The following is a 15,901-nucleotide window of genomic DNA, read 5'->3' as shown; positions in this document are numbered from 1 at the left end:
GAGAGAGGGAGCCCCGAATATTGTCTTTCGCGAAATCCGGCTTTCTTGCCGCTCGTGGCGACAATCTAATTTTTTTTTTTGCTTTTCAGGCTTCATCCAGGATCTGCGCAATCAGCCGCTGGACAGGTGAGACTCCCAGAAATCGGCCCGCGTCGCCTGTCGCTAATAGCTTGTGCATGTTTTCTAGGCGCTTCTCCAATGTCAGACGAGATGTTTTCCTCAACGGGGTGAGTGTGCTTTCGTCTCTTGAGGTATTTACTGTATTAAATTTAGGGCTGTCAAAATGACTGCGTTAACGGGCGGTAATTAATTTTTTAAATTAATTACGTTAAAATATTTGATGCAATTAACGCACATGCCCCGCTCAAACAGATTAAAATGACAGAACAGGGTCATGTGCAATTGTTACTTTTTTGTCGCCATCTGCTGGCGCTTGGGTGCGACTGATTTTATGACCATGAGAATTGTATAATTATTGACATCAACAATGGCAACCTACTAGTTTTTTTCGATTGAAAATTTTATTTGAACTTTAATAAAGAATTTCAGTGTTCCAAAATGTTTTGTGATTTTTTTTTTGTGTGTGTGTGCGCACTATGGGGCAGCTTTGAATCTCATGACACTTTGTGTAATGACAATAAAGGCGTTCTATTCTATTCTAAACCATTCGGTTCACAAATCTGCTAACTGATGAAAACTAACTGATGAAAACTGACATGGCTTGAGCTATGCTAGCTTCTGCAATGATTAAAAAAACAAACAAAAAAACTAATCCTCCGCGCAAATGTTTGGGGCCCCTTCATTAGACTGTGCTTGATGATATTCTACTTTAGTAGTACAGTATACTTGATACCTAACCGTGCCTTCCTGTTCTTTCGCCAGTCATACGACTACATGCGCGACTACCACCACAACGTAGGACCGCCACCACCCTGGCAGACTTTGGTATGTCCGCCGTGTATATATATGCATGCAATGCTAGATATCTGATGCGCATGAGTCAATCCAACCAGGCGACCTCACTTGTTGGCCATTTTGCGACAGGACATTGATGCCACATAACTTTCAAGTCAATGAGTGTGTGTGTACACACACTGTCCACTTTGTAGACCTTATTTACTGTATTGGCCTGAATATAAGAGGGCCCTGATTATAAGACGACCCCGTCTTTTTCAAGACTCAAGTTTGAAAAAAGACTTTTTGAACACCAAATTTTTATACAGAAAATAATTACAGTACAGCCGAAACGAATGGTTATAACTAGGGTTGTTCCGGCCATGTTTGATAGGCTAAATGATTAATGCAAAATAAATCTGTATTGACCTCTATTAACTTTGACACTGCAAATTTATACGTCTTAATCTGATATTTTTTATTAGATTTAGTCAAATAATTTTCTCCCAACTTGTTTTGAGTGTTAAAGGCTAGTTAACAGATTAATATGTCATTCTTCCACTTACTTTAAGTAAATATTACTACTAGGGTTGTTCCGATCATGTTTTTTTGCTCCCGATCCGATCCGGATCATTTTAGTTCGAGTATCTGCCGATCCCGATGTTTCCTGATCCGATTGCTTTTTTTTTTTTTGCTCCCGATTCAATTCCGATCATTCCCGATAAATTTTACATTATTAACATTCTTTCTGTGAGAGGGATCCACGGATAGAAAGACTTGTGACTTTGTATATTGTGACTAAATATTGCCATCTAGTGTATTTGTTGAGCTTTCAGTAAATGATACTGTAGGCATGCCCAAATGCATGATGGGAAGTGGAACCATGACTGTGCGTAGTGCTACCAATTGATATATCTTCTCTGCGTTGGGAAATAACATAAGGTGTTGAGAGAAAGATCAATTGCTACCATGCTTCCCCACATTGCTTCCCATGATATTTCTAATCGTAGGTAGAGGGATTGTAAGGCTTTAGCCAATTAAAAAAAAAGGCTCCAAAGGCTGCCAAAATTCACTCTACTCATTGTACGCTGCCTTTTATCTCTATATATAGGCAAAACGGCACCATTACAGACTGAGCGCGACAATGCAGTGAGTGGGTCGTGCAGCGCGTGCATTAATTGCGTTAAATATTTTAACGTGATACATTTTCTAAAAAATTAATTACCGCCGTTGTCGGTATAAATTTGATAACCCTACCTTAAGCCTAAACTAAAGACTCTGGATGAGTGTAGCATATTATGTCTGTAACGTTAAATACAATTAGAAAATGATTTAATGAAAAAATAAATCAATAAATTAAAAAAAAAAAAAATATATATATATATATATATATATATTTATTACGAAAAGGCATGGCCGATATTTTTTTGCCGATTCCGATACTTTGAAAATGACGTGATCGGACCATCCAATCGATCGGGACATCTCTAATTATAACAATACATTTGAGAGCAAAAGTATGTCATTTTGCCTCATTCAAATCTTAATATCTGAACATTTAAATATGTAATCTAAAGTGCAATCACATTCGTAAATGAATGCCTTCTGGTTTTTGAAATGTAAATAAACCAATCTATTGTGATAAAACAACAAAATTCCAGTAACCATCAAAGTGAAGTCTAACTGTAGTCTTGAAACAAATCTGAATAAGGAAAAACATTGCAATAAACTAATGCAAACTGGTTAAACTTGAGTAGCTGAGATCTGTCATGACAGAGCATAGCTTCAATGATATCCGGTGCCATCTAGCGTCGTGAATGCGTATAATGTCTAGACCGCGAATATAAGACAACCCCTCTTTTTCAGTCTTATTTCAATGCAAAACACAGTCTTATATTCTTATATACGTTATTCTGTATGCGTAAATGAATTTGGCCCTTTATAGGAACCTCATTGGCTGCCAGCGCTAAATGTCCAATCTGTTTTGTTCATTCGCCCCCTTCCGGGCAAAATGGACTGGACGTCTAGCGCTGTTGAAATGGTGTTGAAACATGAGACCGGTGTCCCAGTTTAAATGGTTTGGACGCCTTAAATTTTATGTATTTGGTTTTATTAACATTTTATGCAGTGTTTTTTCGCAACCCTTTTAATATTTATCTTAGTCTTACGGATGAAAATACTTGTTAGTCTTAGTGATATTTTAGTTATTTCAAAATGTGTATGTCCTCATCTAGTTTTAGTCAACGAAAACTTAAGTTTCAGATTGTTTTCCTCTATAAACTTTAAAAGTTTTAGTCCATGAATAGATAAAAGGTTTCCAACAATTTCGAATGAACACTGACATATGAGCACATCACTGTAGAGTCTACAATGACGTCAACTAGAGATGAGATCTGATCACGTCATTTTCAAAGTATCGGAATCGGCAAAAAAATATCGGCCTTTTTTTAATATATGTACAGTATATTTTTTAATTAAATCGTTTTCTAATTGTATTTAACGTTGCATAATATGTTACACTCATCCAGAGTCTTTAATTTAGGCTTAAGGTAGGGTTATCAAATTTATCCCAATAACGGCGGTTATTAATTAATTTTTTCAAAAATGTATCACGTTAAAATATTTAACGCAATTAATGCATGCGCTGCACGACCCACTCGCGCATTGTCGCGCTCAATCTGTAATGGTGCCGTTTTACCTAATATAGAGAGATAAAAGGCAGCGTAAAATGAGTAGAGCGAATTTTGGCAGCCTTTGGAGCCTTTTTTTTAATTGCCTAAAGCCTTACAATCCCTCTACCTACGATTAGAAATATCATGGGAAGCAATGTGGGGAAGAAAGGTAGTAGTTGATCTTTTTCTTAGCACCCTATGTTATTTCCCAACGCAGAGAAGATACCACTTCCCATCATGCATTGGGGCATGGCTACAGTATCATGTACTGAAAGCTCAACAAATACACTAGATGGCAATATTTAGTCACAATATACAAAGTCACATTTATCCTTTAAGAATTACAAGTCTTTCTATCTGTGGATGCCTCTCACAGAAAGAATGTTAATAATGTAAATGCCATCTTGAGGATTTATTGTCATAATAAACAAATACTGTATGTTGAATGTATATATTCGTCCGAGTTTTATTCATTTTTTTCTTAATGCATTGCCAAAATGTATTTGATCGGGAAAAATTATCGGGAATGATTGGAATTGAATCGGGAGCAAAAAAAAACAATCTGATCGGGAAATATCAGGATCGGCAGAAACTCAAAAAAAAAACAAAAAAAAAACGATCGGAACAACCCTATTGTCAACATCATTAGAGTTGTTAAACGGTTAACCTCGCGTCAGCTATGTTAGAGGAATCTTCTGTCGCAAGATGGCCGCCGAATGGAAAACGTAGGCTTATATCTGCACATTTGCATGCACGAGCAGGCGACGTACCCCGGCGTGGAGCAGCCGGCCCCCCACCACCCGCCCTATTACCACCACCATAACCACCCGCCGCCACCGCATCAGGCCTACCACCACCACCCGATGGCGCCGCACGAGGCTCCGCCCCCTCGCTTCCGAGACAAACAGCGTGCGGCGCCGCCGTCGCACCGCGCTTTCGCGTCCAGTCCGGTGAGTCCTCCCGCCTTTGTCGTCGGGCGGCGCGCCGTCGGCCGGGTCTGATGGTCGTGCCCCGGTTTCAGCAGCACGACTACGATATGCGCGTGGACGACTTCCTACGGCGGACGCAGGCGGTGGTGAGCAGCCGGCGAGAACGCGAGCGGCAGCGAGAGCGCGAGCGAACCGGGCCCAGACGGGAGCGGGAGCGGCCCAGGGACAGAGAGCGGGACAAAGAGAGGGGGCGCTACCGCAGATGAGTTTCCTGCTCACCCGCCCGCCTTTTACCGTGAAATATGACATTCCGTCGTAGAGGAAGTGACATCACCAAAGGAAAAAAAAAAAAGTGTCGACATCCCGCAATCCCCTCAGCCGCTCCGCGCGGGAAACATGTTTGTCAGTATTTCAGGCCACCGGGAAATGCGTTTGTCCGAGTCTTTTATTGTGAAATGCTTCTCCAGACAAACCAATAAAATGTTTTTTCTTCCTTGTTTTCCAACGCGTGCTTACGTGTTTGTACATATGTCATTTGGAAAAATTAGGGAGACTGATGCTTTGCAAAGAATTGTTGATTTACACTTGTGTACATGCGTGCGTGTCACCTAAGTGTCACACCTCACAAAATGTGTCACTTGTGCGCTAGCGGCAGAAAGTGCTCAAAAACCCGGGCCGGGCGGCGTCCGGCGACAAATGCCGCTCGGACATGGAGGAATTGTGTCGCCTCGGAGGTTTGGATCCTTTGTGGGTGAGTCGCATTTAGCCATTTTCTCTATCCTCTGTGGGGAAAAAAAACTATTGTGGCTGGTTGTAGTAGTGAAAAAATGAAATACATTTGATTGGGAAAAAAAAAACTCCAGGGCTGCAGCTATCAATTATTTTAGTAGTCGAATCTATTATGTTGGAATAAAGTATTTGGCTTAAGAACATGTATTGTTGCAGAATCAATTTTAAGAGGTGCAAAACAATATTAAATTTGGATCTCACAGCACCACTACTTAATTCGCTGACGTTATGTAACATGTTTTTGTATTTGAAGTACATTTTTTGCTCAATTTTCACGCAACTTTCTGTAGGCGACAAAACTTTTGTCTTGCCAAAATTTGACTTTTATGTCTTCATTCATGGATCAATCTTTTTTCAGTGAAACAAATTTTTGTACATTCAACATGATTTGGGAGGGTCTTAGCTTTCATATGAGCCATTTCTGAAACCAATCGAATAATTAAGTCAGGCTATTAGCAATTTTTTCTACAAAATGGATAAGCGACAAGACTTGTCAGGGACTGTATAGTTACACTCTCAATACTGTTCATTCTAACGGAGGTGGCAAATGTAAAGCAACGTAACTTTTTTCTCGTAATATTGCAACATATGACAGGGGTCCCCAAAATTTTTCCTGTGAGGGCCACATAAGTTTTTCCTTCTTTGATGAGGGGCCGGGTCAGTTTGTAACAGAAAAAGTGTTACGATTGCAGGAGTGCCAAAATGTACAAATTTATTGTTTTTCAGAAAGCCACAATCAAATAACTTCACGGAACAAAAGTGAATAAAATAAAAATAATATATAGGGCTGTCAAAATTATCGAGTTAACGGGCGGTAATTATTCATTCATTTCCCATGCCGCTTTATCCTCACAAGGGTCGTGGAGGTGCTGGAGTCTATCCCAGCTAACTTCGGGCAGTAGGCAGGGGACATCCTGAACTGGTTGCCAGCCAATCGCAGGGCGGGCGGTAATTAATTTTTTTATTAATCACGTTAAAATATTTGAGGCATTTAACGCACATGCCCCGCTCAAACAGATTAAAATGACAGCACAGTGTCATGTCCATTTGTTACTTGTGATTTTTGGTGTTTTGTCACCCTCTGCTGGTGCTTGGGTGCAACTGATTTTATGGGTTTCAGCACCAGGAGCAGTGTGTAATTGTTGACATAAACAATGGCGAGCTACTAGTTTATTTTTTGTTTCAAAATTATACAAGTTATATTAAAAGGAAAACGTTAAGATGGGTTTTAGTATAAAATTTCCATAACTTGTACTAACATTTATCTTTTAAGAACTACAAGTCTTTCTATCCATGGATCGCTTTAACAGAATGTTAATCATGTTAATGCCATCTTGTTGATTTATTGTTATAATAAATACATTACTTATGTACAGTATGTTGAATGTATATATCCGTCTTGTCTTTCCATTCCAACAATGATCTACAGAAAAATATGGCATATTTTATAGATGGTTTGAATTGCGATTAATTACGATTAATTAATCTTTAAGCTGTGATTAACTCGATTAAAAAATGTAATCGTTTGACAGGCCAAAATATAATAACACTATTAATTAAATAGATAATAACCAAATAACCCTCTCTGGGTTCTTCACATAAAAAAGCCAGGAAATAAATAACACTATTGGGGGAAAAAAAAAAAATTGTTCAATGGGTCGGACCAAATGTGGAGGCGGGCCGTAGTTTGGGGACCCTTGACGTATGACTCTTTTGTTGTTATAAAATTGACTTTTCTTGTATTATATCTTTATTCTAATAATTTGACGACTTTAATCTCGTAATGTTATCATTTTTTCTTGTCTTATTCTTTGTTTGACACTCATATTCCATCGTGGATGTACATCTGTTTTTTTTTTTTTTTTGGGAGGACTGGAACGTGACCTGGTACACGGACGAGCCGGATCTGACGGCGTGCTTCCAGCGCACCGTCCTCGTGTGCTTGCCTTGCGTCTTCCTTTGGACGTGCGCACCCCCGTACCTGCTTTACCTGCACCTGCGTCCCCCGCGACCGCCTCTGCCGCTATCTTTGCTCTGCTGTACCAAGACGGTGAGAGTGGACCCCGGATAGCCTACATCGGGGGTCAGCAACCTGCGGCTCTAGAGCCGCATAGCGCTGCCCTAGTGGCTCCCTGGAGCTTTTTCAAAAATGTTTGAAAATGGAAAAAGATGGGGGAGGGAAATATATTTTTTAAGATATATTTTTTGTTTTAACACTAGAAGTCCCAGAGAATTCTGGTACTCCTACTAGTCCCAAACAATGGCCGATATGGCATCTCCCCAGGAAAACCCAGAGGTGGCAAAAACGACCCAAGTGCTTTTGAATTGGCAAATCGTTGTCGGACAGACAACAGCCGTTCATATGGAAAAGCAACCACTAGACATACATTAACTTCAGAAACAATGACCACAATCCATACTCCATGCCCCTGATTCAGTCCTTCTAAACTATAGACACAATTCCTACTTTACACTCAAATTGCAGTTCTTAAATGTTTTTTTCTTCTCCTTCAAAACAATGTACACATTTGGGCCATTCTTTCTGTCGTTATGTGTGGAGTATAGGAGAAGTGAATTAATAAATGTGTAAAAAGTGTCAAACTTCATAAATAAATGTAATTAAATAAATGTAGCTTGACTTTAAGTGACACAAACTATCACATGAGTCACGGAGGAAAGGCCAAATCGGCCATTGCTAGGGAATATTAAGAGTGTTTGTCTTGGAAAGGCCAAGTCTGCCTCTGCTGTGTTTTCTAGTGTTAAGAGGGTTTCTGCAGGAGGAAAAACATGACATATTCTTCTAATTCATTAACACTGGAATGAAGTTGAACTTGAGGCGGCGATGCATCATACAACAGAGTAGTCGTGGTGCGTAATGGCCTATTTTAAAACCGTTTTCATGTATAGGGCGCACTGCATGATAAGGCGTAGTAGTAGTAGTAGTAGTAGTAGTAGTGGATACTGTTGCGTTATGCATCCACAAGATGGAGCTGAGCTAAACGGAATGTCGGTCCATTATGAACTACTATTGATCCATATACTGTATATCAGACATGTCCAAAGTCCGGCCCGGGGGCCAAATGCGGCCCGTGGTCAAATTTCATCCAGCCCCCAGTCTCTTGTCCTAAAATCAATAACGTCTGGCCCACACACAGACCTAATAAATTGCTACCAGCATATTATGAAGTAGCTTACACACTAAATGTTACTCCTCATTTACCCACTAAGAGGCAGCAGCACTCCAAGCAACATTACCCCATGTGACCTTTTACTCCCAATTTAAAATGACAGTCAACCAAAAAAAAGTGGACCGTGACGGCCGACGCTTCAAGGATAGGTGGAAATTGGACTATTTCTTCACTAAAATACGCAACAACTGTGTCCGCCTCATTTGAAAAGAGACAGTCACTGTTTTTAGAGAGTTCAATGATAGGCGATATTACCAAACAAGACACGCTGACATGTACGACAAGATTACAGGGAAGATACGTTGTGAGAAATTGAAGCAACTTGAAGCTAGTTTATTTCACAATAGTATTTCGCAAGAGCCCGAGAGTCGAAAGAAAACGCCTCTAAGGCTAGTTGTGAGAATGTTGAAATTATCAATTGAATAATTAAAAATAATAAGCAAATGTGATGCACAGAATGGCTTGCTAAAATTTGCTCAAATATGTTGTTCTTAGGGCTGTCAAATGATTAACATTTTTAATCGAGTTAATCACCGCTTAAAAATTAATTAATCGCAATTCAAACCATCTATAAAATATGACATTTTTCTGTAAATTATTGTTGGAATGGAAAGATAAGACACGAGACGGATATATACATTCAACCTACTGTACGTAAGTAGTGTATTTGTTTATTATAACAATAAATCAACAAGATGGCATTAACATTAACATTCTGTTAAAACGATCCATGGATAGAAAGACTTGTAGTTCTTAAAAGATAAATGTTAGTACAAGTTATGGAAATTTTATATTAAAGCCCCTCTTAATGTTTTTGTTTTAATAAAATTTGTAACATTTTCAATCAAAAAATAAACTAGTAGCTCGCCATTGTTGATGTCAATAATAATTATGGTGCTGAAGCCTGAAACCCATAAAATCAGTTGCACCCAAGTGCCAGCAGAGGGCAGAAAAACACCAAAAAACACAAGTAAATGGCAAATGGTGTTATACTTATATAGCGCTTTTCCACCTTTCAAGGCGCTCAAAGTGCTTTACGCTGTCATTTTAATCTGTTCGAGCCGGGCATGTGCGTTAAATGCGTCAAATATTTTAACGTGATTAATTTTAAAAAATTAATTAACGCCCGTTAACGCGATGATTTTGACTACCCTAATTGTTCTACGTAAAAAGCGTCAGCCAAGGTCAGCCCCCCCCAAATTTTTACGACACCAAATCTGGCCCCCTGTGCAAAAAGTTTGGACACCCCTGCTGTATATGCTATGTTAATGCTACGAGTTCCATTTAGTGTGTGCAAGATTGCATATTCTTTCTGACCCAGAAAACAAATCTTACCGTGTGTGCAAGCCTGGAGACTGGAAAGCAGCGGCACGTCACGTGAGTGACACAAAAGGACGCTGCTACGATGCAGGCTAAGGACACATACAATTTTACACATCGTGAACATGTGAAGGAAATTATTGTGCATTTTCGTCTCGTCAGATGAAAACTGGCATTAGTCTCATTACGTTTTAGTCTCGCAAAACAAGTTTTTAGCTCGCTATCGTCTCGTCACCTTCATGAAAAAATTGTTAGTTGATGAAATATTTTCGTTATAGTCATCATTGACGAAAACAACACATTTATTTGTCCCTCCCTGTCCCAATGGCATCTAAAGATTGCTCTAATAAATGGTTAAAAAGACATTGAAGGTCTTCAATGCTCTGCATTCAGTTGTTTTTGAATTTGACCTTTCTATTTCTTTTGCAGCTGCTGAGTTTGAGCCTGTCGTCGTTCAGCCTGTTGGAGATTTTCTACATACTGGCCAAGAAGAACGACCAACTCCACAGTCATGCAGTCTTCCTGCTCGGCCCGCTGCTTCGATCCCTCACTTTTGTAGGTCCGAAACGCCGCCCTCTCGCCACGCCGACTCGGACGTCTTTTTCCTCCCTCAGGTGGCGTCTGTGTTGGCCCTTCACGTCGAGAGGCGAAAAGGCGTGCGCTCGTCCGTGCTTCTCTTCCTCTTCTGGACCCTCTTGCTCTTTTGTGACGTCGTTCCCTTCAAGGCCGTCGTCCGGCGTATCGGCCAACAGGTACAGAGACATAAGAACCGGTCGTTCTCAGTTCTTGACAATTAAAAAAAAAATTTTTATTTTTTTTTTAATATTATAAACCTGTCCTGTTCAGCTGTTTGACACGGAGAATGGAAGTCTAAGTGTCCGGTTGGTCTGAACAGTTTTAATTAGGGGTGTCAAACGATTAAAATTTTTAATCGAGTTAATTACAGCTTAAAATTAATTAATCGTAATTAATCGCAATTCAAACCATCTCTAAAATATGCCATATTTTTCTGTAAATTATTGTTGGAATGGAAAGATAAGACACAAGATGGATATATACATTCAACATACAGTACATAAGTATTGTATTTATTATAACAATAAATCAACAATATGGCATTAATATTATTAACATTCTGTTAAAGCAATCCATGGATAGAAAGACTTGTAGTTCTTAAAAGATAAATGTTAGTACAAGTTATAGAAATTTTATATTAAAATTATATTATTTCGTTTTAATAAAATTTGTTAAAATTTTCAATCAAAAAATAAACTAGTAGCCTGCCATTGTTGATGTCAATAATTACTTACACAATGCTCATGGGTGCTGAAGCCTATAAAATCAGTCGCACCCAAGCGCCAGCAGAGGGCGGCAAAACTCTGAAAAACACAACAAGCACACCTTTCACTGTGCTCTCATTTTAATCTGTTTGAGCTGGGCATTTGTGCGTTAATTGCGTCAAATATTTTAACGAGATTAATTAAAAAAATTAATTACCGCTTGTTAACGCGATAATTTTGACAGCCCTAGTTTTAATATTTCACATTGTGAGTATGACATACCGTAATTTTCGGACTATAAGCCACTACAATTTTCCTCCATTTTGAATCCTGCGGCTTATAGTCCAGTAAGGCTTATCTGTTGAATTATTTTTGTTAATAGGCAACACATGCCTCATAGCATGCATTGCAGCGCTACAGATGTAAAAAGCTACCAAAATTCATGTTCTGTGCTAATTATTTATTCAGTTACTGTTCCAGTTCTTTCATTAATTGCTTGTTATGGTATTTGGTAACACTTTATTTGACAGTGGCGTCATAAGACTGTCATAAGACCGTCATAATTATGATATGACACTACCATGGGCATTACCGACTGGTTATGACAGATGTCATTAAGTGTCATCTGGCAAATTATGTAACTAACTCCATTTGTCCAGCTTGGATCTTTTACATGCATTCAAAATTGAGATAATTTACTGGATAACACTAAAGGACATCTGTTATAAGCCTTCATTAATGCTCATTACAGTGTCATGTTATAATTATGATTGTCTACTGACAGTCTTATGGCACCACTGTAGAGCTGAAACGAATACTCGAGCAACTCGAGTAACTCGAGTTTAAAAACTGATCCGAGTAGTTTTATTCACCTCAAGTAATCGTTTATTTTGACAGCTTTAAGCATCACGTTTTGCTTGGACTACTTTTAATGCGGGACGCGCTGATGTCACGTACGTAGAGGAAGAACAAGAAGAGAAAAAAAACTTACTGCAGCCGACAGCCGCTAAATACTAGCCCGCACGATGCTAGTTGGTAGCAGGTAGTGTCTGATGAGTCTCATAGAGATCACATGTATGTTGAACTAGATGCAAAATGACAGACTCGGCTGCGTCTGGGCAGCGTTAGTAAACAGCCGCCATCTTAAAGCAGTAGAGCGCTAAGCGCTAATAAATAAGATTAACGTAACGTTAGCCCTGCGGAGGGCTAGGTTTCTATTAATTATGACCATTGTCAATGCTTGGCTAACATGTCTTACATACAGGCTTTAACATAACATAGCGATGTGGAGTGATGAGGGTGTAAAATTAAAACTCAATAATGCTAACTATCAATTTTAGCTCAGTAGTCATTGCTGGATAAAACACCAAGTAGCACTGGTCCCTAATGTGCTCCAATACAGCCTGTAATCATACATTTATTTTGAACACTGCAAAAACTCAAAATCCTATCAGGACTTACAATTTAGACTAACTTAAAACTTAACTAGAACTTAAAAATGGCTTGACACAAATAGAAATTCAATGGAAACACGTGGGAAAAAAATCCTAACTTTTAAGTGATGTGTGTTATCAAGCGTAACGGCATTTTTAGGTATATATATATATACCGTAATTTCCCGAATATAAGGCGCACCCGTGTATAATGCGCACCCCAAATTTACTTGTAAAATCTAGGGAAAATTATTGTACCCGTTTATAACGCGCACCCTAATTTTAGAAGAAAACAGAGCTTGTGTACAGATACAGAGATGTCATTTTACTGACTGGTGAAACACAGCACAAGCATAGCACATTGGTAGTTCAAAACATTACCGTAAACTGACAATATTTACGTTAATAATATGATTTGACAACTTCTCCAACTTACCAGAATCTAGGAGAAAACAAAACAGATGTGACTTTTCTTTTAAAGGCTGCTGTATAACTTGCTCGTTTCCTCATGATGAATAAATGTTTCTTCCATGGATTGATACGGTAAAATGAACGTGAGAACGTAAGTCGGAAATCCGTGAGAGCTCATAGCTGTCAACTCGACAGTAACAAAAGGAACTATTGTTATTTGGGTTTGAGTTTCCCGAAGGACCGCGGAGCTGCAATAAACGTCGACTCAAATGAGTTTAAGAAACTAAATTCTGTGCTTTATGAAGAGTGAAAAAAGCAGAATTTAACACAGACGAAATCATTCGGCCGATTAGAGTGAAGTATTACCGAAACAAAACGGTGACGTCACGTACCGTAATGGTCGGCAACGGGTCGCCGCATACGTTTCTTCAACATAACGTGGCCGTGTCAATGAAAAAAAAATCGGTTTATATATATATGTCATACATATATATTTCTGTCTCCATCCATGTACCCGTTTATAATGCGCACCATGACTTTACAAGTTGATTTTGGGGAAAAAAAGTGCGCGTTATATTCGGGAAATTACGGTATATATATATATTTATTTTAAATAAGATCTAAAGGTTTTTTTGAGTGAAAGCAGTGAATTAGTCTTTTTTTTTTATTCTAGTTACATCTGAGATGCAATTGTTGGCTGTTTTCAACAACATACATCGAAAATAAAGACATTGATTGACTGGAAATGGGTCAAGATTAGATGAAATGTCTTGGTTTTTCATGTATATTTATAATTGCTCTTCACCCAAAAATATATTTGTTTTATCCGATTACTCGATTAATCAATAAAATTTTCAGTCGATTACTCGATTACTAAAATATTCGATAGCTGCAGCCCTACACCACTGTCAAATAAAGTATTACCAAATACCATCACTAGCAATTAGTGAAACAACTGAAACAGACTGAATACATAATTAGCACAGAACATGAATTTAGATTTTATTTCCATCTGTAACGCTGCAATGCATGCTAGGAGGCATGTTGGACAACGACAGTGTCGACAGTAGGTGGCAGAAGAGGTTGAATGTCCCCCCAAGGGAGCAGTGATGGCCGAATGAAGCCTCTTAAAGCAATGAAGCTTTGAACTAATTGGCTGCAAAGCTTCATGGTGGTTCATTTGGTCTTCCGACAGTCGTATGATGCTGCTGTCTATTAAAGTGTTACCGGTTAATATCTTATGGTTTAAATATCCCATAATACAGTGCGGACAGCTGCGGCTTATAGTGCGGTGCGGCTTATCTGTGAACAAATGTCGTTTTCGTGTCACATTTGGTGGGTGGCGGCTTATAGTCAGGTGCGCCTTATAGTGCGAAAATTACGGTACTCATATTGTTATCATTCAACATACCTCGTTTATTATGACAAAGCAGCGAACAAGAAGGGGTAATAGAGGAACAGAAGAAAAGAAACACAAACAACAACAAGAAATGCATTGACTACACTAACTATTAATATGTTGGTGCTATCGTCAGCTAGATGTATTTCCGGTTGACACCATGTGGGGGGCCTGTTGACCAGGGAGGGAAGGGGACGGGGGTGGGGGAGTCTTTAAGCTAAGTGACTGAAAGGGGTAAAGTGTACACAAATCAGCTCTGTTATCTAGAACCCAGTAACCGTGCTAATCTTTTATGAGTGTAAGCCCGTTGGCAACCGACCCTATGCTGCCCCATCGCCACTCCCGGCACCGGGAACCCCCACCTGAGCGCACCCAATCACATCTGCACGCTTTTGAAAGGTTTTAGACTCTGAAAAGACTCACAACTAGAGATGCCGATCGATCGGGTCCGACCACGTCCTTTTTAAAGTGTCGGAATCGGCAAAAAAATATCGGCCATGCCTTTTTTTAATATATAAATATGTATTTTTTAATTAAATCGTTTTCTAATTATATTTAACGTTACAGACATAATATGTTACACTCACCCAGAGTCTTTAGTTTAGGCTTAAGGTAGGGTTATCAAATTTATCCCAATAACGGCAGTAATTAATTTAAAAAAAAATGTATCACATTAAAATATTTAACGCAATTAATGCATGCGCTGCACGACCCACTCACGCTTCGTCGCGCTCAATCTGTAATGGCGCCGTTTTACCTATATGGAGAGATAAAAGGCAGCGTAAAATGAGTAGAGTGAATTTTGGCAGCCTTTGGAGCCTTTTTTTAATTGGCTAAATCCTTACAATCCCTCTCCCTACGATTAGAAATATCATGGGAAGCACCTTGTGGGGAAGCAAGGTTGCAATTGATCTTTTTTTTTAACACCTTATGTTATTTCCCAACGCAGAGAAGATATATCAATTGGTAGCACTACGCACAGTCATGGTTCCACTTCCCATCATGCATTTGGGCATGGCTACAGTATCATTTACTGAAAGCTCAACAAATACACTAGATGGCAATATTTAGTCACAATATACAAAGTCACAAGTCTTTCTATCGGTGGATCCCTCTCACAAAAAGAATTTTAATAATGTAAATGCCATCTTGAGGATTTATTGTCATAATAAACAAATACAGTACTTATGTACTGTATGTTGAATGTATATATTTGTCCGGGTTTTATTCATTTTTTTCTTAATGCATTGCCAAAATGTATATGATCGGGAAAAATTATCGAGAATGATTGGAATTGAATCGAGAGCAAAAAAAAAAAGCAATCGGATCGGGAAATATCGGGATCGGCAGATCCTCAAACTAAAACGATCGGGATCAGATCGGGAGCAAAAAAACATGATCGGAACAACCCGACTTACAACCTCAGTCTTGATCTCGTCTTAAAGCAACACTAAGTAACTTTTCAACCTTTATAAAATATTTTCATAACATTTGTGATCATATGTCGACTGAGAAATTGTTGAATGTCACCTCTTTTATGTCTTGAGGTGGTCTGTATCGCTTTCAATGGCACTAATTAACTTTGA

The 15,901-nt window shown here is 38.9% G+C and overlaps 2 protein-coding genes across 3 annotated transcripts in view; both read left to right on the top strand.

The window, feature by feature from the left end:
- Positions 1–4,995, top strand: part of ythdc1 (YTH N6-methyladenosine RNA binding protein C1) — a 32,372-nt gene extending 27,377 nt beyond the window's left edge. Inside the window, exons 11-15 of one of the 2 annotated variants that reach the window (XM_057818937.1) lie at positions 90–126; positions 188–227; positions 883–945; positions 4,328–4,516; positions 4,588–4,995. In XM_057818937.1, the coding sequence (XP_057674920.1) occupies positions 90–126; positions 188–227; positions 883–945; positions 4,328–4,516; positions 4,588–4,761 (503 nt within the window). In that variant the 3' untranslated portion in view covers positions 4,762–4,995. The remainder of the gene's footprint in view (positions 1–89; positions 127–187; positions 228–882; positions 946–4,327; positions 4,517–4,587) is intronic. The other variant, XM_057818938.1, reaches the window with a different exon arrangement.
- A 148-nt stretch (positions 4,996–5,143) lies between these two features.
- Positions 5,144–15,901, top strand: part of LOC130905478 (multidrug resistance-associated protein 1-like) — a 56,252-nt gene continuing 45,494 nt past the window's right edge. Inside the window, exons 1-4 of the mRNA XM_057818934.1 lie at positions 5,144–5,246; positions 7,155–7,334; positions 10,222–10,347; positions 10,407–10,544. Of these exons, the coding sequence (XP_057674917.1) occupies positions 5,205–5,246; positions 7,155–7,334; positions 10,222–10,347; positions 10,407–10,544 (486 nt within the window). The 5' untranslated portion in view covers positions 5,144–5,204. The remainder of the gene's footprint in view (positions 5,247–7,154; positions 7,335–10,221; positions 10,348–10,406; positions 10,545–15,901) is intronic.

Source organism: Corythoichthys intestinalis, chromosome 17 (genome assembly GCF_030265065.1).
Source record: "Corythoichthys intestinalis isolate RoL2023-P3 chromosome 17, ASM3026506v1, whole genome shotgun sequence".
In the NCBI taxonomy this organism is placed as follows: Eukaryota; Metazoa; Chordata; class Actinopteri; order Syngnathiformes; family Syngnathidae; genus Corythoichthys; species Corythoichthys intestinalis.
This window is presented reverse-complemented; position numbering and strand designations above follow the sequence as displayed.